Consider the following 26,712-nt stretch of genomic DNA (forward strand, 5'->3'; position numbering starts at 1 on the left):
AAATCAGTAGTTGCTGAGAAAAAGCAAAAAATAAAAAATTTGATATTTAGAGGCACAGTGGATCCGCGCACCCTCCCGATCACGAGCTTTATTCTAATTGGCTGTCAACACTCCAAGCCAGGAAGTGTTGGCAGCCATCTTGTGACTCGGTAGAACCGAGTCACAAGAAAAGAGAAAAAGAAATGCAAAAAACAAGAAAAGGGGGAAGGGTAGAAACACCCTGACCCCCTAGGCCTGCTCAGGGGGTCCCACAAGCACCCCCAGGGCCACAAAAAGTATTTTTTTTAAAACAAATCGGCGAGATTCACGCACCCAGCGCAAATTTCGGCCAGAAAAAAAAAAAAACACGAAGCGCGGCCTCCCGCGCTTCGTTATTGTTTAGCCCCCGTGTGGGCCAAGTCCCGGGCGTATGCAAAATTGAAATTGCGGGGGCCCAGGCAGGCTCCCGCAGCCCCGGGGACCGCCACGCCACGGGGCTTCTTATTTTTAAAGTGTGGGGGCCAAAGCCCTGGGGACCGCCACCCCGGGCTTTTATTAATTATAATAGCGGGGGGGCACACGGCCCCCCCGCTTCCCCGGGGACCGCCAACCCCCGGGGCTTATATTTTTTAAAATATACACCTGTGTGGGGGGCTCGAGGTACCTCCAGTAAGCGCCACAGACCTGCGTTGCAGAGAGGTGGTCCAGGCAAAGCCCCTTTTTACACCTCTCTGCAACGCAGCTCTGTGGTGCTTACTGGAGGTACCTGGAGGGCTAGTGTGACACCAGGGACCCACAGGATTCAAGGGGACTTAATCCCCCAACTTACAACGCACCAGGGGGCGTGTTTGCAGAGTGGTGGAGAAAGGGGGCATGGCCTTTGTCTACCTCCCACTAATCCCACTGCGTGGGGTTTACTGGAGGTAAAAGGGAGGCTAGTTGGCCCCTAAAGGACCCCCAGCAAGTGAAGGGGACTTCAATCCCCATCCAAGAGCGTGCCAGGGAGTGCGTTTGTAGAGTGGTGGGCAAAGTGGGTATGGCCAGTACTTAACAATGCTGCTGTGTGGGACTGACTGGGGGTAATAGTTTGGGAAGTTGGCCCCCAAGGATGTCCTTGGGGGCCAACTATCCCTCTTGTTACCTACGGTAAGTCCCACACAGTGGGTTTGCTAAGACGTCTTCGGAGGCCATTGCTCCCTTTCTCTACCACTCTGCAAACGTGCCTCGTGGCAGACTACGGGATGGGAGGTGAAGTCCAATTTAGTCGTGAGGGAGTTTGGGTGCCAAGAATCCCTCCTGGTACCTCCTGTAAGTCCTATGCAGCGGAATTCCTGAGCGTTGTTGGACGCCCAGCACCCTTTCTCCACCACTCTGCAAACACGACTACTAGTTAAAGTAGCATTTTTCTGCTCCTCTGACTTAGAGGTAATTTTTTTATTTATTTTTTTTAAAAGATTTTATTGTGCATAAAAAGGGTTACAAACTCGGGCCTACAACCACCAGGGCCGGCCGCTAGTAGTCGAAGTGTTCCAGCATATCAGAAAACAATGACTGGCCCACAGGGGCTCCGCACTATCACAGTAGATCAGACTGCACATAAGGAAAATCAGAATACACACTTTTAATATAAATAACAACAAAAAAGAAAAATACAAAAATACAACAAACAAGGCGAAACGACTTATGAAGGGCGGCGAACACCAGCCGGGGGAGTCAACACCCAACCACCCGAGGGCGGTCAATAAAAGAAGACCTGAGAGGGAGGGGGGGGGGGGGCACGAGAGAACCAAATCTGTACTCCAAAGTACGAGATACACAAGGAACCCTCAAGGATCAGGGGGACAAGGCAACCCCGGACGTATCCACCAAAGGGGGAGCACAGATAGACCCACGATACGCGTTCCACTGCCCCCAAATTCTACCCCAAGCCCCCGGTTTACCACGAGCCACATACACCGTTTTCTCCCTGAACATGCACCAGTCCATGTTCTCCTTCCAGACGGACACGGTGGGAGGCCGCTGGGAACCCCAAAGCTGTGCAATATCTCTCTTTGCAATCATGTTCCCCAAGGCCGCCCACCGAGCCTGAGCCTCATTGCAGTCATTGGGCTCCCATACATTCAGCACACAACGACGCACCTCCGGCAGCAGAGCGACCCCGGTGACTCGTCTCATAATATCATGCACCCGGCGCCAGTATTCCGCCACCTCGCGGCATTCCCATAGGATATGGAGAAAGGTAGCACTGAGCCCGCAGCCACGCTTACAAAGTCCGTCGTCTGAAAACCCCATCGAGACCAGGCGGGGGCCCGTCACATATACACGATGGAGAATCTTAAGCTGGACCAGGCGGAGACGGGCCGGGATGGCCACCTCCTTAGGGGATGACAGTGCAGTCTGCCAGTCCTCATCGTCCAGCTCCACCCCATCTCCCGTCCATGCCTCCCGAAGACGCACCAAGAGGTCAGCCCGATTGTTTATCAGTTTTTTGTAAATCAGGGAGATAGTACTGTCGGGGACGTGACCATCGAGTATGCGGTCCTCGAGAGGCGAAGAAGAAGGGACCGTGGTCCCCTCCCCAAAGACCGAAAGCAGGGCGTGCCGAACCTGTGCATAACGGAAGAACTCTCTGTCACTAAGCTCATACTCGCGCTGAAGCGCCGCGAAGGATTTAACCGCACCTTTAACCCACAGGTCCCCCACTCTGCTGATGCCGATCGTATCCCAGCGCTCGAAGCCTTTCGTTGTCCAGAGGCTTCCCAAGCGGTCTGAGTCGAATAGAGGAGTGGCGCACGTTAAACGCTCACTCCAGCCCATCGCTACGTTAGCCGCCTTCCATACACGGACCGCAATCCGGGTAGGGCCCGTAAGGGCCCTACCAGCAGACCGCGAGTAAAGCGCTTGGTTATAGTTACCGCCGGGGAGCAGGAATTTATCCATCTCATATGCCGGGTTCGAACCAGGAGCGTACGTAGCATGATTAATGGCAGACAGCTGGGAGGCCCAATAGTACCGTCTAATATCAGGAAGCGCGATGCCCCCGTCATACCAGGAAAGAGTCAGCTTGGCCAAAGCGATACGCGATCGCCCGTCCCAAACCAGTCTCCTCTGCAAACTCTCCACCTCCCTAAAGTAGGCCGCAGGAATGACATCGAAGGAGTTCTGGAGTGCATAAAGGAATCTGGGAAGGGACATCATTTTAAACAGCGCCGCGCGACCAAGCGGAGACAAGGGCAGCTTACACCACCGAGCCGTATCTGCCCTCAAACGCCGGAGTGGAGACAGGAGATTCTGCTCATAGCGGACCGCCGGATCCAACGAAACGTACACCCCCAGGTATTTAAAGCCGGACTGAGATATTTGGAGCGGAAGCCGAGGCGGCAAGAGAGGAAGACCACCAGAGATAGGATACACACAAGATTTGGACCAATTGATTATCAGACCCGAGTTTTTCCCGAAGGAAGTAAGGACATCAAAGAGAACATTGAGCGACTTCCGCGGTGAGGTGAGATACAAGAGAATATCATCCGCGTACAATGAAACCCGATCCTCGAAGCCCGGGGCCCACCGGAGCCCTCTAATCGAGGGCTCCCAACGGAGCCAGGCAGCGAGCGGTTCCAGGGCGAGAGCAAAGAGCAGCGGGGACAACGGGCACCCCTGCCTAGTTCCCCTCCCGAGAGCGAAAGGCCGAGAAACCCGCCCATTAACAACCACCTGAGCCATTGGTCCAGCATAAAGGAGCTTCACCCAGCTAAGGAACCCCTCCCCAAAACCAAACTTCGCCAAGACGGCCCAAAGAAATGGCCATTCAATGATATCAAAGGCCATCGTGGCGTCTAGGGAGACCAATATGGCCGGCTCAGCGAAGTACTCAGCCCTAGCGAGGACGCCGTGCAGACGCCGTAAGTTGAGAGCGGTATTACGATGTGGGATGAAGCCACATTGATCCGGATGTATCAAGTCACATATGACGCTCAGCAGGCGATTGGCGAGGACCTTAGCAAGGATTTTGGGTTCGGCATTTAGCAGGGAAATAGGCCTATAGGAGGCACAGCGGTCACGTGGCTTACCCTCCTTGGGAATCACCACTATAGTAGCCAGACGCTGGTCGTCAGGAAGGGAACCCCTCTCGAGCGATTCCTGAAACATATGACGGAGGAAAGGCGCGATTTTATCCGGGCGCAACTTATATAGTTCAATCGGCAGACCGTTGGGGCCCATAGCCTTACCCGAGCGGAGGGAGCGAATCGCAGTAGCTATCTCTTCGACAGACAAAGGGGCATCCATCAGCTCGCGGTCCTCGGCGGATAAGCCGGGCAGGGCAATATCCCGAAGCAGAAGACGAGAGTCGTCCTCATCTCTATCAGACACCGGGGAGTACACTGCACGGAGGTGGTCAGCAAAACACTCAACAATCTCACCAGGCTCAGTCACGCACACTCCATCCGACACCCGAAGCTCCGGGACCACACGATTCACTCTCTCCTTCTTGTCCAACCAGGCAATCAGCTTACCCGCCTTGTCTCCGGCGTCATACAACCTACCCTGCTGCTCCCTATACATAGTCTTGGCAGCATCAGTGACGAGAGACTTATATTCAAACTGCTTCAGGCTGAGGGCATGCAGCCCATCCGGGGTGACACCCGCCTCCAAGGCTGCCTCCAGCCCCGATATTTCAGTCTCCAGCGTCACAACCGCCTCTCTCTTAACCCTCTTGGCCTCCACTATCTGGGACAGGGCATGCCCACGGAGCACTGCTTTGAAAGCTTCCCACAGGGACACCGAGGACAACACCGACCCCTCATTCTCAGAAAAATATTCATCAATCGACTTAATCAGGCTATCACGGATCTTGGGGTCTCGCAGGTACCAAGGGTTAATAGGAGCGATCCGCCCAGCGGACCGCGACCCGGTGTCAAAAAGCAACCACAGTGGGGAATGATCAGAAATACCCCTGGCCAGGTGTTTGACCTCTCGAATCCGAGTAGCCTGGGCCGCGGGCATAGGGAAATAATCCAGTCTGGAGAGACTCCCATGGGCCCCAGAGTGAAAGGTGTACTGACACTGTGTCGGATGCATTAACCTCCAACAGTCCACCAGACCGAAGGTCTCCAGGAGCCCGCCCAGCCACGCCTGGGCAGCAGGGAGGGCCCTGGGCGGATGACGGTCCAGGTCACCCGAGACAACCGAATTAAAGTCCCCACCCATAAGCAAAAGACTGTCAGGAAGCCCAAGCAACATACGACCCAAGTCTGAGAAGGTGGAGTTCTGGAGGCCCGGGGGAACATAGACCGAGATCAAGGAAAGGGACTGCCCCTCCCACCTCCCAGTCAGAGCCACATAGCGCCCTCTATCGTCTGGGACCACCCTGGTGATCTCCAACGGAAGTGAAGCTCGCAAGAGAATGCCCACCCCTCTCGAACCAGTGGTGAAACCAGAGTGGGCCACAAGTCGATATCCCCCCCTGTTCATAGCCCGACAAACATTGCCAACCAGATGCGTCTCCTGTAAGAACACAACATCAGGAGTCAGACGACGCAGATATTGCAGCACAACACCCCGTTTGATACGGTCCCCCAATCCATTGACGTTCCAAGACATCAATCTCAACCCGTCCCCCCCCATCCCCTCCAGTAGATCAAGGGCCCCCTAGCAAAGAGCTCAACACCCAAGGATGAACCATAGCCAATACTTCGCCTTGAAAACAAAAAACACAAATCCAAACAACCCCACCCACCCATCAGCCCCCCCCCAACTCCAACACCCCCCACCCTGCACCCCTGCGGTCCAAAAAACCACCCCAACTTGCAGTGTGCCTGTCGCCCTACAAACCCCATTCTACGAAAAGACCCCGGAGGAGGGAAGGGACCCGTCCCCGCCCGCTCCCCACACACAACATAGTGAAACAAAATGCACAAAAGAAGTAGAACCCAGCCGAACAGTACAACATGGCAGAGTCCGGGACCATAAGTCACTCCAAAGGAGACCCGCCACCCTCGGTACCGGCAGAGGGCCCAGTCCGGTCACCCCGGTCCGGCAGCGAATCCAGCCAGTCACTCACAGTCGCAGGAGAGTCAAAAAAGGTAGTCCGATCTTCATGTTCCACTCGGAGCCTTGCAGGATACAGCATAGAGTACTTGAGACCGAGGTCCCGGAGACGCCGCTTCACCCCCTGGAAGCCCATCCGCTGTTTCTGGACAAGTTGGGTGAAGTCCGGGAAAAAGTTAATGGACGAGTTCTCATGTCGGACCGGGCCATGGACCCGTGAGGCCTGCAGAATCGCGTCTCGGTCTCTGTAATGGAAAAGTCTCGCAACGATAGGCCTCGGGGGGGCACCCGGTCGCGGCCGGCCACCTGGGACTCGATGGCCCGCTCCACAGCGAAAAACTTACTCAGGCCAGCGGGAGCAAGATGTTCGAGGATGAGCTCCTCGACCAGGAGATCAACCGGGCGGTTATCGGAGGTCTCCGGAACGCCTATGACGCGGATGTTATTGCGGCGGGCCCGTCCCTCGAAGTCTTCCAGCCGCCGGGCCATCAGATCATTGGCCGACTTGAGATCGCCGAGAGTGGCCTGCAGGTCCGACACGTCCGTACCAAGGGAGGACGTCCGCACATCCAGCGATTGAACCCTCTCGTTGGTCTTAGAGAGATCCGCCCGGATTAGCGTAATGTCAATGGCCACCGTGTCGATTTTACGGGCCAAGGCCTCGTACTGCGTAGCGATGGTCTCTCTGATGCCCTTAATGGCGCCCATGATGTCCTGCAGGGACAGATCCGGAGAAACGGACGGGCCACCGCTGGTGTCCTCCGGGGGGACATTGGCCGGTCCGGGGGATCCTTTACCCTGAGTGTAGCGGTCCATGTTGTTCGTCTGGACCGGTCCCCCACGTAGGGATGTTTTGGTCTTACGCCTCTCGGGGTCTCCCTTGCCTCCCATGAGAGCCTCGATCGCCGAAGGGGACCACCGAGGAAGCGTCGAGGTGGCACAGGCCAGGCAGACGCGTGTCGCACCACAGGCCGCAATATGGCGGAGCGAAGGGACCACCGTCAATGAGCACACTGGCAGCAGACGAAGCCACCGGCATCAAGCGAAGGCAAAATGAAAGCCCAGTCGCACCAAGCAAGTCCACAGTCCAGCCCCTCAAAGACCAAAAGTGAAACCGAAAGTGATGTGACGGCCACTGGCACAGCCCCGCTGCCGTTGTTGTTCAACTACGCCCCGGCTCCACAGATCACCCTCGCCTCGGGCACAGCCGTCGGGTGGGCCTCAAAAGTTCAAACCACCATAACTCCGGATTGCCAGGTCCGATTTGATTTCCGAAAGGAGTTTAGTGTTCAGCCAGCATTCGTCTCCCAGATTCCATCAACCAAGTCAGGATAGAGTCAGGATAAATTCCGAGGAGCAGCGAGGGTCCGGGGAGCCCTGTGCTCACGCGACCATCTTGGATGCGCGCTAGGCTCCTCCCCCACTTAGAGGTAATTTTAATCCCTCTGCCCTATTATGTACTAGGGGCTTACAGAGGAGGTCATGCTAATCACAGGGGTACCCCAACGCATAGTGTTCCCTAGTGTATGTAGGTGTTTTCACTGTATTCTAAGTGTCTTTTAGCATAGCACTGGCTCTAGGCCTGGTTAGTCAGAATCAGTTACCACCAGTACCCATCTGAAAAAGTTGTGGGGGGGGGGGGATGATTTTGCAACAAGGCCTCTTTATGCTCCTCTGTGGGTTCTTTCTGCACATGTCTTGCTTCTTCCTGCACTTTTCTTCGTCTTTGTCGACTTCAGTTGCTTCTTTCTGCATTTCTTTTGCTTCTTTCTGTGTGTTTTGTCTTCTTTCTTCACATGTCCTACATCTGTAGGCATAGTTAGAAACTAGCATTTAAAAAATCTTTGAAATTCACTTAAAAAACCATAGGTTTCAGGCACGTTATAGTTAGACATTAGCATTTAAAAAACCTTTGAAATTCACTGAAAAAACCATAGGTTTCAGGCACGTTATAGTTAAAAATTGGCATTTAAAAAACCTTAGAAATTCACTGAAAAAAACATAGGTTTCAAGGGCGTTATAGTTAGTTGGACATTTCACTCATACAAAACCATAGAAATTCCCCCATTATAGTTAGTTGAGCTAACTATAACTCGCGCCCCCACAATGCACTGCTGATAACGTCACATATTACATCACTCATGACATGGTCAGTGACATCACTCATGACATCTCAAATGACATCACTGATGACATCATCCTTGTGACAGAGTGGCAGACCTCCTCTCACCCCAATATAACCTTTGATACACACACTCTAAAATACAAAATACAATTTTCAAAAACAATGGACAAACCAATACCAGTTACAACATACCCATTCACTAATTCCAAGATCTACACACACATCCACTCATTCACCAAAAGTCCTATACAGTCACTCATACATGCACTCACTCAAAGTGAGAAAGTATCAAACATCCATTTACTTGCGTATACAGTTATACACACACCACCACAGTTACTTCTCCAGAAACTAACACATACTTACTCTCTTAAACAATCACTTATAGAAACACATACTCATTTATAAAGATAATCTTCCAATCTCTCACTCTCACATATACTCACTTACATACACCAATACTCACATATACTAGTTTTAAACATATGTAGTTACTCATAAAGACACTACTGAGACAGTCATTCACTCACCAACACACCCATACACACAGTCATCCACCCATACAGTCATGCACACATGCTGTCTTCAACCCATACAAACAGTGACTCACTCATTCATGCATCTATGCACAAAGTAATACCCCCAACGAACCACACAGACACTCAGACACGCATACTGATACTCAAAAAACCAACTAATAACCCATTTAGACACTCATGTAGCTACTCACCAACCCATGCTGCCACTTATACACAAAGTGAGAGACTGACACAGATATTTACACATTTAAAGATTACTCACTAACCCATGTATTCACTAAGATACACTTAATCAGTCAGTTATACAATCAGTTTCACACAAACAAAATCATCCATTTAGACACTTATATACCCACTTAATCTTCCATCGACTTTGACATATACATATATAAAACATAATAAATTTCACAAAATAACACATTCACTGGATGATGTCATCAGTGATGTCATTTGAGATGTCATGAGTGATGTCATGAGTGATGTCACTGACCATGTCATGAGTGATGTAATATGTGACGTCATCAGCAGTGCATTGCGGGGGCGCGAGTTATAGTTAGCTGAACTAACTATAACGGGGGAATTTCTATGGTTTTGTACGAGTGAAATGTCCAACTAACTATAACGCCCCTGAAACCTATGGTTTTTTCAGTGAATTTCTAAGGTTTTTTAAATGCGAATTTCTAACTATAACGTGCCTGACACCTATGGTTTTTTCAGTGAATATATATATATATATATTCACTTAAAAAACCATAGGTTTCACACATGTTATGGTTAGGTGGACATTTCACTCGTAAAAAACCAATGAAAATCCCCCGTTATAGTTAGTTGAGATAACTATAACTTGCGCGCCCGCAATCCTCTGCTCATGACGTCACATATTACATCTCTCATGACATGGTCAGTGGCATCACTCATGACATCACTGATGACATCATCCTTGTGATAGAGTGGCGGTCGCGCGAGTTATAGTTATCTCAAATACATCCAAAATATACAAACAACATTTTGGTATAGACAGACAAGCAACAGGGAGGCAGGAGCGTTAGGGAGGAATACGCAGGTAGATACTGTATCCATCAGAAACACATTACCGAAGATAACTCGCTCTTCTGATGGATACATCTTCCTGTGGATTCCTCACCTCATGAATAGAGTACCCGTAGAGGGATGTATGATCCGACATCGCAAACGGTTACAATGCATGCTTTTACCACGCTGTTTCTACATCGCAATTACTATTACATCGTGTGTTTTTTCACCGCATGTTGTTTCAACGCCAATATGTTTCCCCCTATGGAACAAAGCATTACCATGTATACGAATACATTGCGCGACCATTACAACGTGGAGACTTTGCATGGAAGAGGCAGGAAGTAGAAGTGGCGTTCACTGTGCCGCAGCATCTGTCCATTACTGCGCCAAAGCCTTTCCACATAACTGCGCAACTGCTCAAGTGCACAGGCCCACGTGCGGTGCGCGAGAGCCCACCTGTGTCAATTAATGAGTGCCGCGGCTGGAGCGGCCTGCCCGCGAGGTGGCTGCCTTTCTGGGAGTATTATAAAGGGCAGAGAGAGGCTGGCTTTCTATCTGCCTTTCTGTTTAAAATAAAAAGCAGTTTCTTGATTAATGTACACAATTCATTAGGGCTGCATCTGTCCTGTCTATCTGTGAGAAAGGGAAAGGCGAACAGGCAGTGTTGGAGCCAGGTTCAGGACGAGGGAGTGGAGGGCGTTTTTTTTAGGTCTAGCCACTGGAGGAGGCGCTTGGAAGACGTCATGGTCCCGATTTGTTTTTCGATGATACATTGCGCAAATTAGTTATGGCCAGGATCACTCGAATGATGCGATTGTGCGGCTGCAGCCATTTTTTGAATTGTTGTAGATTTCCCACATTTGCCTCATAATCTACAATCTGCCTCATAATCTGCAGATTTTAATATTACTGTATTGAACGTCACTGCTATGTGTGAAAATTAAAAAGGATTGTTATAAAGATGGAAATAACCTCACAAAACGCAATGCCCATAAGGATGCAAAATCGCAACGTCCATAAAGCAATAAATCACTCATTTCTTATCCGAATATTACTTATAAACATAAAATAATGCAATGTCGATACTACGAGCACACATTTGCTTTACTGTTGCACGAAGCACACATACAACAAATGTCAACATTCTGTAAATCAGCTAAACAATGAAGTAGTGGGGCAACGTGATGAGAAGACCCCGAGGAGAGTGCAGGCGTATGAGATCCCATGTTGTGTTGCACTGTTCTATCTCACATAAAAAAACGCACTGTCCATAATGCCATCTTAAATACATGAGACATGTATTCTACCAATATTATTAATCACGCAATGGCCATAAACCTAAAATCACATTTAGTATTCAAGCAATGTCCATAAACATAATCGTGTGCAAATTATTCAAAGCAATGTCCATAAAACAACACCCACACCACGATATGCATTAGAAAGTGTCCTACCCTCACGTATGTATTACAAAGTGTCCTGCCTTAACGTAGCAGTCCGTGCAGCTTCTCAGTACCATTGAGATTTATATTTATTTATGTTACGTCACCAAACGTCACAGCTGTGTGTATTTATCATATTTTTATATTCACTTTTTATATGTTTTGACAACCCCACGTATTCCAAACCTGCGCTGTAGTAGCATGCAATGTGCCAAACCATGCGATGTAAGAGCATGCGTTGTAGAGGCATACTATGTAAACGTTCCCGCGAAGTAACATTTGCGTTGTAATGCCACCGCGATGAGAGCCCATCGTTGTAATGGGTGTTCGCCCCCGTAGAGCTAAGAGTTTGTAATGGTAGATCATAATCTGATCAGAATGGTGCTATGACGTTTTAACAATCCAACAGCTCGAGTAACATAGATTTCATATTATCATCCTTGCACACTTGGCCATTTATGCCTCATATGGTAGTCTCAGAAAGTTGGGGATAGTGATCACAACACCCTGGCGCTACATCTGAGTAGGTTGGCTGGCCCTGGAAAGATGGTAATCAATCCAACCATACTGGGAAATGTAGTTCTCTCTAAATAACAAAAAAGTCTTAAATGGATCTCTGTGGAAGCATGCCCGGACCTCCTGAAGCAGGTATACTCCAGTATGGGCAATGCTATGGAAAAGATGAAACAGTTAATGGATGATGAAACAGACCCAACTTTAATATTAAAAATGCATGAGGATATGTTTGCTGGGATGAGAGATCTGCTCTCTAGAGAACCAATGAGAGGTGGGAGGGATCGCACCAACCTACACCCATGGTGCAAGCACCGTGTAAGTCTGCTAAAGTAGCCAAATCATGGGATTCCAAGGCACCCTGGTATATCATAGCGCATGGCAGCCGCTCCTCAACCTCCTCAGTAGCATTCCATGTCCAACCGCAAAAGTGGGTCAAAATTTTTGGAAAGCTTTATTCTGTAAGTAATGAAGGGGGCGGTGTTTTTGATAATGTTAGATTGGGATGCACCAACTCTTCAAGCCACATAGACCCCCTAGTGGTATCCAGCCTTGATTCCAGTAGGACCTTAGACTTGATCATTGCTAACAAAGCACCATGTCCGGATTGTATTTTGGCTGAACTCTATGCAGCAGAACCCGAAATTTGAACAACCTATCTAAACGTTCTTATGAAAGCTATATTAAAAGGGGGCCCCTTACCTAAATACTGACGCAATGCTGAGATTGTTCCAATCTACAAGAAGGGGGTGGCTGGACGACCCAGGGAATTACAGGCCCATCTGTCTTCGAGATGGGCTCCAGAAGATCTTCTGCCGCCAAGTGCTAGGCAAATTGACTTACTGGGTCCAATATAATGACATCCTTGTTGATCTTCAAGCGGGCTTTAGGCCACCAACAAGCACCCTAGCTAAAAAAAAAAAAATCTTGACCTTATACTGTAAGCAGTAGTGCTGGAAAAGGGTAATCTTCACATAATCTTCATACATTTAAAATCTGTGTTTGACATGGTTCCCCGAAGGAAACTATGGGAGGTTTCTAGATAGAATGGGAGTCCCAGCTAATATACTAAATATCCTCATATGGATCCATGAGAATAACACAGCTCAGGTTAGATAAGGGAAGAATGGGGAGCTGGCGGAAGCATTTGGGATAGAGAAGGCCAGGAGTGAGTACTAGCCCTGACACTTTTCGCGCTGTATGTTAACGATCTAGCCAAAGCTTTAAACTTCGCAAATTACAACGCTTCCAAAAATGGCCCCACCAAAATCGCTACCCTGCTATTTGCAGACAATATTTTGCTTATTTCTAAAACTCCAAGTAGTCTGGATGCATTTCTTATTCACTTTTTCCTGCTCTGCTCTGATCGAGGCCTTGAGTTAAACATATCCAAAACAAAATTATTATGACATTGAATCCTTGTAGGCCCCTACATACAAGAATTGTGGCTAGCAACTCACCACTTGAGCGTGTGCATGATTTTGTTTATTTGGGGGAGACTTTGTCCCATAATTCTAATTGAAAGGCGGAGGTCAGCAAGAGCGCACTTAAGCTCTAGCTCGAGTCTGGGACAATTCTTGAGATGCCAAAGAAATCACATCTAGGAATCTAACCCCCAGTGCTTTCATTTTTTTAAACAAAGGCAAAAAGTGACAGTCAATGTTGTGCGAAATTGTCGGGCGATTCATATCAAGGAGTTATCTGTGGCAGAGAACTACTTCCTTAGACAACTGCTCACTCTTCCACTAAGTACTCCAACACTTCCCTTACTCCAGGATGTATGAGCCTGTAGCCAATATAATTCACAGTTCAGTCCTGACCTCTATTGTTTTGGCATAGGCTCTGGACGACACCTGAATTAGAGTCCTACAGATACCCCCTCAGAGAACTCTTAAACTATTAAGGACATTTGAGGATCCCTTGGTTGTCATACTTAAAGAGGATGTTTAAAGCTCTTGCCCTGTAAGCCTTGTGGGTTAATCTTGACTAAGCCTCCCAGACATCGAAGCAGTTAATTAAAGACAGGTGTAGAGGTTATCTATAGGGTGAACAGATCAGAAAATGCATTCAGGAAGCCTAATTGACCACTTCTTAGATCGCAAGATTATCCTCTTCAATGAAGCATTCCTAGACTCCATACAAGGCCCCTTTCTCAGACAGCTTTACCATTATGGAACACTTCCGTTGGCTGAATTTGCAGGGAGATGTGGGAATTCTAGCAACCCAAGTTATCTTTGTCCAACGTGTAACACTGGTCGTGATACCACACCTCACTTTATTTTCTTGTGCCCTGCCCTTAGACTGCCCCACAAGAAATGGATCCTTCCTGTGTGTTGACTGCTGGGTTTAAGATCCCTCCAGCTAGCTCTAAGGATATCGAAATCTGACACCAGGGAAGTGGTTGTGATCAGTACGGACAAATACCTACAGGCAGCCTGGATAATACGTAATAGTGTAGGATTAGTGGCAGAATAAACCCTTGTATGTGCCCAAACTCCTTAGAATAGCCATCTGATCAACAGTAAATGGGATCCTTGCCTGCTATTGGCCAGGAATTGTGGTTGTAATTTCTGTCACAGCCTTAAACTATTGTACAGAAGATTTTTGTTTTAAGTTCTTAATCTATTTATTCTATTTTGGGATTCTTTTATTTATTGAATTGTTGATTCATTGTATGTGTTTTATGGATTTGTAAACCAAAATAAACAATTTTGATGATGAATGGAGTACCCAAGCAGTCCCGCACTCGGAGGTGGGTGCATGTCTGCCTATACAAAATAATCCTGCAAATCAGAACAAGCACAGTGACTGTCTCTCCTCACTTCATAGTCTAAAAAACAGTGCTTTGCAAAAGTGTGGAGGGAGGCCCAAGTTGCCGTTTTACAAATGTCTGCTACAGAGACACCTCTAGTGAAAGCAGAGTAAGAAGATTTAGCTCTAGTAGAATGAGCTTGAAGACCTTCTGAAGGTTCTTTGTGTGCCATGCTGTAGCAGATCTTAGAACAAAGGATTATCCATCTTCACAAAGTACTTTTGTGAACTGCTTTTCTTTTCATTTTGCCAACGTATCCCACAAACAGCTGATCATCCAGTCTGAGATCATGTGTCCTGTCCATGCAAAAACTAATAGCCCTTTTTGGGTCCAATTGATGAAGCCTTTCCTCCTCTTTAGATGGATGTGGAGGAGGACAGAAAGTAGGAAGGGTGATGGGCTGATCCAAATGGAAGAGAGTAAACACTTTTGGCAGGAAAGCAGCCCTGGTTCTCAAAACCAACTCATTAGGGAAGAAAGTTGTGAAGGAAGAATTCTATAGACCCTTTAAAAGCCCATTTGTCAGATATTTTATGTTTCTCTCTTTCTTTGGCACAGCAAGGCTGTGCAGTGCCATGATCAAGGGTTATTTGTCTGCCCTTTAAGTCTTTCTTTGTTTACCAGATCAGACTTTTCTTTTTAAGTCTCTTATAGTTTTACGGTTCATTAAGGGACTTACAAACAAACACCCTCCCTCTCCATTCATCATGCTTCAGTGGGATCTTAATTTAGTGTTTACGTATCTAATGTGTCCTCCGTTTTAACCTTTACGTAGTTCACCCTTGAGATTGCTTATTTTTAAGTCAATTTTTCTTATATCCAAAACGTCTGCTAGACAAGTAAGCGAGTTGCAGGCCCTAAGTGTTAATTCTCACTACACCATTTATCAAATTTAGACCACCTGTTAGCAAAAACCGTTTTGGTGGAGTGTCTTCTGGATGATAAAATAACATCCACCACATCATGGGGCATTGAAAAAGAACTCAGTTTGCCCCATTCAATCTCCAGGCATGTTGATGCAGGCTCTGTAAGTGGGGGTGTAGATCCTGCCCCTGCAACTGGAGGTTCGCCCGGTGAAGGAGACGGAGTATAGGGCACAGGGAGAGACGAAGGAGGTCTGTGTACCATAAACTTCATGGCCAATCCAGGGCTAACAATATGTCTTGGGCCCGGTTGAGGCGAATCTTCCTCATAACCCGAGGAATAAAATGCAATGGAGGGAAATGCATAAAACAGCTGGGGGCCTCAGTCTGATCGAAACGCATCCCCCAAAGCCCCCTGTACCAGATACTGGAGGCTGCAGAATGAAGGGCAGTGCATGTTTTCTCGAGGGTTGTATGACGTTACAATGCATTCTGTTGCAACGCATGCCTTTACCACGCATGCGTTACAACACGAATGCCATTATCTCGCATAACCTTTACCACGAAAATGTCTTAACCACGCATATCTTTACAACGATTTTCATTGTAAAACCATGCATGATAATGGCAAATCCTTGGTAAAGGTTATCTCCGATCCCAACACAACCCCCTCATCCCTTAAATTATTATTTTTTTAAACTAAAATCACCCTTACCTCTCCACGTCCTCTCCTCTCCCAGCTCTTTCGATCTGCGTTGCACGTCGTAAAGAGGAAGCGGAAGTGTCTTTCCGTTTCCTTTAACAACGCCGATTGCCTCCACATTGCGACGGAAACAGGTGCGTTTTTTGGGGGGGGAAGACCCCCCAAGCCCACTTTTTTAAACACACACTTTTTGGGGGGGGGGGGAGACCCCCCAAGCCCCCTTTTTTAATTTTTCCTTTAACACACATGCCTTTACTATGTATCTCGTAGTAAAGGTATGAGTGGTAAAGGCTATGCGTGGTAACCACACATGCGTTGTAATGCATGCGTGGTTATGGTTATGCGTAGAAACAACTGCGTTTTAGTGGCTGTTTCCCCTCTCGAGTGGCAAAAAGGTCTATCTGAGGAGTCCCCGCATAACTGGAAAATGTGTAGAACCACTTCTGGATGGAGACGCCACTCACGGTTGGCTTAAAAATGCCAGGTGATTTTCTATGACACAAATCCAATGAGCATGAGCCCAGGACCAGAGTCACAGAGCTCCTCTGCAGAGAAGATACAACCCTACTCACCCTTGTTTGTTTATGTACCAAACTGCAGTAGTATTGTCTGTTTAGACCGGCACTGACTGACCGCAAATGGAAGGGAGGAAGGCCTGGAGAGCCAGACGTATCACCCACAATTCCAATCAATTGATATGACACAACTGTTCCTGTGAAGACCAAAGTCCTCCTTTGATCTCCAGATCCCTCGGAGGAACTTCCCACCTTAGAGTGGAGGCATCTGTTATAACAGAGGCCACCGGAGGAGGAGGGTAAAACAGCTTCCCTTGAGCCAGATTGCCCGACACAACCCATCACTGAAGATCCACTGCAGTGTCTCTGGAGATCTTGACAGAGTCATGGAGATCCACATTATGCTGAAACCACTGCTTGTGGAGGCACCACTGAAGGGCCCTCATGTACCCGCGTGCATCGGTGACCAACAGAATGCAGGAGGCTATCAGACCTAACAGTCACAAGACCTTCAGGACTGGAACCATAGCTTAGTTCTGAAACATCTGAATAATAACCTGAGAGTCCAGAATACTCTCAAGAGGAGGGAAGGCTCGATTCACTATAGTGTCCAGTACTGCCCTTATAAACAGAAACAGGGTGTGCTGAGAAGGCTCTAAGTGAGATTTGGGCTTGTTGATGGAAAAGCTCAGGTTGTACAACCACTGAGTCGCCAACTGCAAGTGATGCAACACCAACTCTGGAGATTTGGCTTTGATCATCCAATCGTCCAGGTATGAGAATATTGGTAATCCCACCTTCTGAGATGTGCTGTGACCAGTGCCATCGCCTTCGTGAAGACTCAAAGTGTGAAAGTATGACTAAACTGGAGAACTGCATACGGATAATGTTGAGACCCACTGTGAAGGGGAGATACTTCCTGTGCGTAAGAAGCACCTCTGCTAGGGTCAGCATATTGACATTTCCTGCTTGAGAAACCAATTTAAAATTCTGATCTTTAGGATCAGACATATATGGCCATCCTTCTTGGGAATCAGGATATAACAGGAATAGCATCCCTGACCCCATTCTTGCTCTGGAACCAACTCCTCAGCACCCCTTTGAAACAAAGATTGGACCTCCTGTTGGAGGAGCTCAAGATAGTCTGCAGAAAATAAATTTTGTTGGGGCATAAAGGGGGGAGGAAATTCCAGGAAGGGTAGGGCATATCCATTTTCTACATTATTTAACACCCACTGATCCGATGTTATGGATCTCCACTGTTGTAAAAAACTGGGCTACCTGTTCTCCTACCAGTAAAGCATGCTCTAAGATGGAAAACTAGGGCCGCTTTCCTGTGATGCTTGCAGAGGAGGATGAGGAGGAAGAAGGGGGAAGGGCAGCTCCTCGCTGTCTACTCCTCCAACGACCCCTGCCTCTATAGAGGGGGTTGGATGACTGTTGCTGCTGCTGCTGCTACTGTTGTCTTCCACAAAAGAAACATTTCTACCAAAACCCCAGAACCTCCTAAACTGTCTGTAATCCTTGGGCTGAGACTGAAAGACCCAAAGACCTAGCTGTTGCCTAGCTGTCTTTAAACCTTTGCAGGGCAGAATCTGCTTTGGCACCAAAGTCTTGACAAAGGACAATCCATAAGGGCATTTTGCACATCCAGAGAGTAACCAGAACACCCTCAGCCACGCGTGCCTTTTTGTAGGGACTGAAGTCCCCATCGCTCTATTCACTGAATCAGCAGAATCCAACCCAGATTGTATCACTTGCAGGGCTGCAGCTTGACCGTCATTCAGAAGCTCGGTAAAGTGCCCCTGAACATCATTAGGGAGTTTTGGGGTCACTGTCTTAGCCGAATCCATGAAGGCATATATGTAATGACCCAACAAGCAGGTTGCATTTGTGGATTTCGGCACCATGCTGCCGAAACCTTCTTGGTCGAATTTTCAATCTTTTTGGATTCCCTATCCACTGGTGAATATAGAAAGAATCCAGGGGTCATCTTTGATGAACACGAAGCCTGAACAACCAAACTCTTTGGTGATGGGTGTGAAGACAAAAAGGTTGGATCGCCTAGAGCCGTCTTACACTTCTAGCTAACTGCCTGGGCACAGCAGGAGTCGTCATAGGCTTTTGCCAAACGTCCAAAATCAGCTGTGTTAAAGCCTCATTAAATGGCAAGAAAGGTTCTGAGGACGATGATGAGGAGTGAAGCACCTTTGTCAACAGGTTTGACTTAACCCCTTCAGCGCGGCGCGGATTTCCGCGCCGCGCTGAAGATTCCGTGCGCGGGCGGGGCCATGACGGAGCGGTTCCGTCATGCGCACAGCGCAACCGACGCACGTGACAGAACCGCTCCGTCACAAGCGTTGAACGGGTTAAGAGACAATTAAAACATTTCCACTGCCTCTCTTATAACTGAGTGATGGGAAGTAACTTCTGGAGGCGGAATACCTTTTGGTGACAATAACTCCCATTACGGGGACGTGTCCAAACCACTTGCCTCTTCCAACCCTTCAAAGTGCGGGTTTGGAGAAATAATCTTATCCTCTTCCAGTTCTGGAGGATCTTTTTCTCTAAATAAATAACTTTATTTTTCAAGAAGTCTTTGGGCCTCTCTTCTTGGTGTGGGTAATGGCGCAAGTGATGTCGGCACTTGTATTGTTAAAGTGGTGAAAAGTGGCACTGGAGTGGATTCATCCCACGTTTTCTGGTTCCACATTGTGAGATTCAGTTCAGCCACTAGATGTGCACGCTTCGCTTCCCCTACAACCACTTTACACTCCCCCACCCGACCACCAGACTGCTAGCATCAGTTCAACCCTCAGTCACACCACAGACCAAACTTTTTGATCTCCGGGAAGATGTTTGCGAGCGTCAGGAGGAGGTGAAGCTAAACGAAACAGCCTTTCGATTTCCTTTGCAGAAGAGGCCTTCTTTTCTTCAGAAATGTGAAGAGGAAGGGGGGCAAAGTAGTAATGTATTCCTCCACCCCTGTGAAACCTGCCTTGACACAAGGAAGAACCCACGTTGCCTAGCCAAGGAGTTGCAGTCTGCTATTACAACCCGACGAACACTGGACTAGATTGCTTTGGGGCACTATCCTCTGGAACGAGTGATTGTAACATTGCTGCGTTGTCGGCATTCATTGGGTTGCATCTCCTACCCAGCGTCACTCTGGAAGCTATACAGGAGAGTGTACCGCAATTAGCTCGGAATTCCCTAAGCAGAGATATTGAAATGACTGACTCTGAGACAGTGCGCATCGAAGACATATTCAAAAGATGTCAGGAACGCCTGCGGGCTGAGTGCCCAGATAGCACAGCCAGCTAAGAGCCTTGGTGAAGTAGAAATAGTGCAAAACGTGTGAAAACACTGGCCAGGTTGGGCACGGCCAAGAGTCAAACCCCCGAAGATCCTGCCCTGTCTTTCATCTTTCTGAGGTCGACACCGCGACCATCGTTTAGCTGAATAGCTCTTTTTATTTAAGCAACAAAAGACAATACACTCAGTGTGACGTGCAGAAGAAACTGCCAGAATTATTTGCCTGTTTCCTAGGAACAGGCACCATAGTTTGTGTGAAGAGCAGAATCGCGGCCACTGTGGGCGTTATTCAGGTCACTGCGTGGGGGTGAAAGGCCAGACTTTCTCTAGTGCCAGGAAACTCGTTCTCAAGAGATGGCCAGAAGTTGCCTTCGTACATGGAAACAATATCCACAGCAGCCTCCGTACACAACACACGGCCCACGGAGCAGGCAGGCCGTGTGCCCCGGGCCCGCTGTTTTCAGTGAATAGTAACAAACGCCGGAAGCGACATCCCTGCACAAGCGTCCGTGAAGGGAAAACAGCAAAAGACTCCCTTCAGAACTGAGCTCAGGCGAAAATGTGAGGGGTGAATGTTTTAATGACTAATTGCTGTAATGACAAACAAATGGCAAAGAGAGACAAAAACAAATGAAAAACGGTAAAGAACATTATTAGTTAGCTACCTCTTGAACTTCAAAAACGTGTTTTAAAATAAAGTTCTTAAACGTGTGCATGTTCACATTGATAGAGAAATGATTCTTATTATGTATTCTCCTTACAACAACGGAGTTCATCGGCGCGGAAAACTTTTAAATATTTCCTTCACGCACCCGAACCCCCACCACCTCACACACATTCGAAGGAAGATGTTCTTGAACAAACGGCGCTAAAACCCGATGTCATACTAACACTGCCGATGTCATAATAACACTGCCATACTGCATTAAGGTTCTTTCTCTCACTTGTTCGTGGGAGCAGCCCCACCCTTGCGTGTGCATTTATCTGCATTTGGTTCCTACCAGCGCCGGGGTTCGTCTTCCCTCACTGTGCAGGTTTAACAGACTCCAGACAGGTCATTCTAGCAGGGATTGCTCAAGCTGATGCTTTATGGCGCCAATTGAGCATGACCAACATTGATCGCTCTTCATGGAGCCCGTCTGAGCTCTCCCTGGCAGGAAGCCACACAGGGTGTGAGTCCAAAAGGAGAGTTCAAAGGCAAAGCCGCCTTTGAAGGGCAAATGGTGGTCGCATATGAGAGGGGCTGCTCTTCTGTTCTGGTAGATAGGTTGGCATCAGGGACAGAGAGGGGAAAACAGTTGGCAAACTGGCTGTCCCGTGGGCGTGTAACCCTCAGGTACCTACACCTCTGGAGTGGACTACCAAGCTGCCGTTTTCTGGACATGTCATAGAGAGGCTGCACTAAAGTCTGGACTGCACCTGCTGCTCCTAGTCTAGCAAAGAGAGGAATGTGGTGTCCGGCTTGAGGAAAGTTCAGCCCCAACCCCAGACAGAAGAAGTGAGCTCCAAGAGTCAGTTGTCTAATTTACAGTTCCAGCACGGGTGGCAAAAAAACTGAAGAAGCGGCCATGGTAGTGTTGCTAGCCACAACTGCTTGTTCACCACTACCAGCCAAAGCACAGCCTGGGAGACCGAGCCCTGATGCTCACAAGTGTTACCCGAGTCTGCTAAACCCGGGAAAGTCATTGAAGTGCAGTTTTTTCTTTTTGCAGATTTATGTAGCGCAAACTCGACCCGAAGGTATTGGAGCGCTTTATATGAGCAACGTTACGTCACACAAGGACACATTCATTTTTTTTGGTAGGCACGGGGAGATTAAGTGATTTGCCCAGAATCACAGGATGTGGACGCGACCCAGAGGCTCAAACCTTGGTTTCCCGGACCAAAGTCGGCAATCCAGCTCTCAGACCACATCCTCTCCGATGTTTGGTAGTCCAAGGCGGACACTAGCTGATCCCTGTGGCTAAAGTCACCCCACCACGTTCTTGGGCTCAAGAGGTGGCCTCAGGATAACCCCCATTGACCCAATCAGCATCCTCAGCACCCTTAGCATCTTCAGCATTATGTATTCCTTGCATCAGGACCACTCCATTGAAGTCTATGGGAGTTGGCCCACAGAGCCTCAAACCAGACTGGAGACTGCTTTGTCAGCAAGGTAACTGTCCTGTTAAACCTTACTGGCCCACTTGACATGCTTCCTATCGAAGTTGGTCACTCAAAGCAGGTCGGAGCAACTGAACACAACTTTAAAAAGTTTTCAAAGTAACCACTAACAGTGGTAGTTACCAAGAATTGTTTACATTTTGTATGAAAAGTAGTGATTTACAATTTGTTTGAAAATCTGTTTATCTGGAACCCTGCAGTGGATTTGAATTGTTTCTTTTGTGTAGCATTTCTTTGTCATTCAATTGGTTTTTTTTTTTTACTTCTAAATGCTTTGGACTTGTTCCTTTGATAAAGCCTGGCTGCTCGAAGCCACAGATACCCAAGGTTGAGCTAAGGTTTCACCAGCAAGCCTCGCTGGACCCAAGCCAGGGTTGTGAGTTTATTACAATGTGAGGTTACACAAACACTACATACAATAAACTGCATTTCCTCACATACATTAAGAAGAGCCAAGGTATGACATTACAAACCAACAACTATTCAGTGTGCATACCTAAAGTAAATTGTTTGCAAACAAATTGGTTGAATGTGAGTACACAATAGACCTAATGATTCGTTCCTTCCAGCATCCAGCTTTCAAGAAGTCATGCCAGATCTAGAGGACAAGGTAACTGAAGGACACAGAACAGATGTGGCCACAGTTTAGTGGTGAAGCAGCACGTGATGCTTTGTATAGTCTTTTTTTACACTATATGCTGCATTTTATGAATATTATAAGACACATTCTAATAGCTAAACAACAAGCCTTATTCTTGCAAAAGAAACCTGGGTTGTCGTGCCATATGAAGGCGGCAAGTGCCTCATATTGCAGAGCAATATCAGGACCCGGCTTCACAAAACCTACAGCTGAGCTGGCATCGGAAGTGGAGCAGCAGATGTTCAGGGGAATGTTGCAAGGTGCTTTTCAGCTGAGGTCGGCCAGTCCTTCATCATGGACAGAAAAGATGATTTATAATGGAAGATTTCCATGTCCATGGATTGCCCCGAGAGGAATTACTCATGGTTGACCTTTGTGAATGGCAGACAGTGGGAAGAAAGAATGCTCTTGTGTGATCGTAGACCTTTGTTTGGCACACGTAGGCAAATGCAGTGTACTCGGAAAAACCTTTGGTAAAGGCTGTGTGTTGCTATTTCACTTCTGAAATATGTTATTCTCATGAACTCGTGAACATCACTCATAAACATTACCCACGCAACCCTGTGATTTTCCAAGACTGCTGAATGTAGTTGCAAAGAGGCAATCCAGGAGGGCGGGACCAACAACAGATCTTCAAGAAATATAGAAAATATGAACGTCAATTCAGCAACAATAAAATAATTTACATAGTCAATGTTTACTCAGAAAATATCCAGGATCCACTTTGGATACCTGTTGAGATAAGGCAGATTAACTACCTGTGCAAACTTGCAGGGCAGATCCACAGGTATTTTCTTTTTTCAGTTCCAGGTCATAACAAAGGTACATGAAAGTTGATGGCAGAGAAAATGGACTAGGACCAATGAGTGTGGCCAATACTACACGGAGACCCGGCTTAGACTCCAGCTGTCCCCCGTCTCCAGCGGCCTTTGTGTACGTCAGAGAAAGGTTTACTGCTCTGAGTCCTCTTCACTCCTCCAGACGGCTCCCAGATTTAATTTAATTCCAAATTAGGTGCACAAATATAGACCTTCAAAGACAGGGACCGCTTCAGCACTGGTGGCGCCTGGCGCGACAGTCATTTTTGGTGCCCCGCCCATGGGATTCTCCTCCACAAATCCCCCACTACACTCTTCAAGAGTGGCCCTGACCTCTCCATTGCCCCTCTCTGACGTAGTTTTCATTTTTAAAGCGATACTCATAGTTCACTTACACTCAGTTTTGTGATCTGCATGGTACACGTTCTTTGCAGCAGGCACATTATCCCTCTGAGCTACTTTATCCCTCTGAGTTACTTTATGATGAGTAAAAACTGCCACTAGACTAAATTTGGATCTCTCATCAGTAGTAACATTAATCCCCATGGTTATTTTGACATTTTTATTTTTGCCTAAAAACTGTTGGATGCACAAAGAGGGTCACGTGCTTCTAAATCCATAAGTTGCTTTTAAGCACAGCACCCACTCCAACGTCAGCGCCAGCTGCACCGGTCACACTGGCCCTGTTCAAAGATTCAGGATAGGTGAGATTTTTGTCCTCATACATTACTTTTACCTTCATATTGAAATTCTACCAGTGGGATGAAACATTGGTTTTAGCGCCTTTGCTAACAAATCGACTCACAGGGGCATGTGTGAAGATCTCCCAGAGTAGGTCATCTGCAGAAACTGGCGACCCCTCCAGAACCTGCGCGTTCTATTTACAAGAACAGGAATGAATGATTCTAAATGTTGTTGTGAGTTAGGATCACTCCCTAAACATGAGGGTGTGGGTAGATAGCAGCGCTCCTGCTCATGAAACACAGCTAATTAGGCATGTTTAATATCAAGTGCATGTTGAGCACTTGGAGGAGTCAGGAGGCCAAGCTTCTTAGCAAACATACATAACTACGGGCCCGATTCACAGAACTAACTTAAGACAAAATCCTAAACTTACTACTTTTGGTATTCACAAAAGGCATTTAGTAGTAGTAAAGTTGGGATTTTGTCTTAAGTCTGTCTTAAGTCGGTCTTAAGTTTGTCTTAAGTCTGTCTTAAGTCTGTCTTAAGTCTATCCTAAGTCTGTCCTACTACTTTTGGTATTCACAGAAGGCATTTAGTAGTAGTAAAGTTAGGATTTTGTCTTAAGTTTGACTTAAGACAGACTTAAGAGAGACTTAAGACAGACTTAAGACAGTCTTAAGACAGTCTTAAGACAAACTTAAGACAAACTTAGGACAGACTTAAGACAGACTTAAGACAGACTTAAGACAAACTTAGGACAGACTTAAGACAAACTTAGGACAGACTTAAGACAGACTTAAGACAGACTTAAGACAAAATCCTAACTTTACTACTACTAAATGCCTTCTGTGAATACCAAAAGTAGTACGTTTAGGATTTTGTCTTAAGTTAGTTCTGTGAATCGGGCCCTACATGTGCAGTAATGCCAGAAGAACATTCCCAGGCTCTGGCGATGTCTCTACCTGTTGTAGAGCATAAAACCCTATGGAGCCTCTCGCTCTGCACCACCTGTGACTGCCAAGTCTGCAATTGTGGTGGGCAACTACGATTTTCTAAATATTGCTGAGTAGGGTCTCCATTAAGTCATAGCCCACTCATTGCTGTGCAACCAGAGGAGATCTAACATCAGAAAGCTAGAGTGGCAAAGAGCTTTCAGAAGAGCAGTTCTTATAACAAGACAGCTCGGAGGTGTACAGCGCACGAGGGAAGCACTGCGAACATACGCCTGGCTGTCATATAGGAAAGGGCAAAAAGACTAAAGACGCAGCAGGCGAGAAAAGAAGGGGGATCGGTCAAATACACGGCTAAATAGGTAAACTTTATCAGACTGAAGGTCCTTGTCTGCAGTAAACGTCTGTGTCTCAAGGTTTAAGGTTGATTGCTTTGTTATGTAACTGGAGAATGTCAAATTGCAATGCAAATAGTCTCTCTACTGATTCACCCGGGAGAATTTGACCAACAAGTTGATATGCTTAGTTAAAAATTGCTAGAGGTGCGGTCTGTGCTCTGTTGTGGAGTGTGTTTACGCCTGTGAATTTATTAAAGAAAAGCGCAGTGAAGAATGGGATAGTCATTTGATTTCTGGAATGTGCTGGATGTCCTACTTTACTGATACTCACTACTTAATCCACAGTTTTACAGCTTTATTTATGACATCTACTCTGCCGGAGGAGACACAGGATATTTCAACGTACAGATAAAAACCATACTGTCATTTGAGACAACTCAATGGTTGGTCAATGTTGGTTCATGGGAGCTGCATACATTTTCCATGCTCCAATACAAGTAATCCATCTCCATATAGATAATGTACAACCAGCGGTACTTCATGTGACTATCCTAAAGATCTGGCATTGATCAGCTACTCTGCCTCATGTCAACGTAGGGTGAACAACCATGCAAGAGAAGAGAGTAAACATAGTTGCTATACCTGTTCCCTGGCTGATGCGAACCACAGCCTAGGTTAATGGAGAACTGTATCATGTGGGACTCGGTGGTAGGAAGAACAGGTAGAGCATGGAAAAAATCCACAGCCCACACGTTGCGTCGTTGACCCCGGTGGCTCTTCTGCTTCAGACAAAATTTTGTGGCAGGAGTCTGTAGCTCTGGACTGATGGCTGTGGAAACTACAGAGGGAACCTGAAAAGACACAGTTAGATGTTATGTGCAAATATAAAAACTCCACCATCTGATAGCTCATCTGTGAAACAGCTCCAGAATCAATCACCATTTCAGGGACATTACACGTTTTAATGGAACATACTGCAGGAGGAGCTATGAACTTTTTTATTTTTAATTGCTCTAAACATTTTTTGTTTTAAATTGCTGTGTATAGTTTTTAAAACTTTTTTGAAAGGGACTTTAACAATCCTATCATATAAGAGCTGACAACACTTGCATCTGTTTTCTGGTAGAGCCTACACTGAATGCCATGATGTGATTCTATGCATGAATGCAGTTACTAAAATTATGTATTAGTTTGAGCCATGTGTCAGTGTACATAAAACGTATCCATTGG

At 47.1% G+C, this 26,712-nt stretch overlaps 1 protein-coding gene across 1 annotated transcript in view; it reads right to left on the bottom strand.

Moving 5' to 3' along the window:
- RELN (reelin) overlaps positions 1–26,712 on the bottom strand; it is a 1,440,257-nt gene that overhangs the window by 585,531 nt on the left and 828,014 nt on the right. The window contains exon 14 of the mRNA XM_085653954.1: positions 26,125–26,333. Coding sequence (XP_085510080.1) covers positions 26,125–26,333 — 209 coding nt within the window. The remainder of the gene's footprint in view (positions 1–26,124; positions 26,334–26,712) is intronic.

This window comes from Triturus cristatus, chromosome 4_1, assembly GCF_964204655.1.
Source record: "Triturus cristatus chromosome 4_1, aTriCri1.1, whole genome shotgun sequence".
In the NCBI taxonomy this organism is placed as follows: domain Eukaryota; kingdom Metazoa; phylum Chordata; class Amphibia; order Caudata; family Salamandridae; genus Triturus; species Triturus cristatus.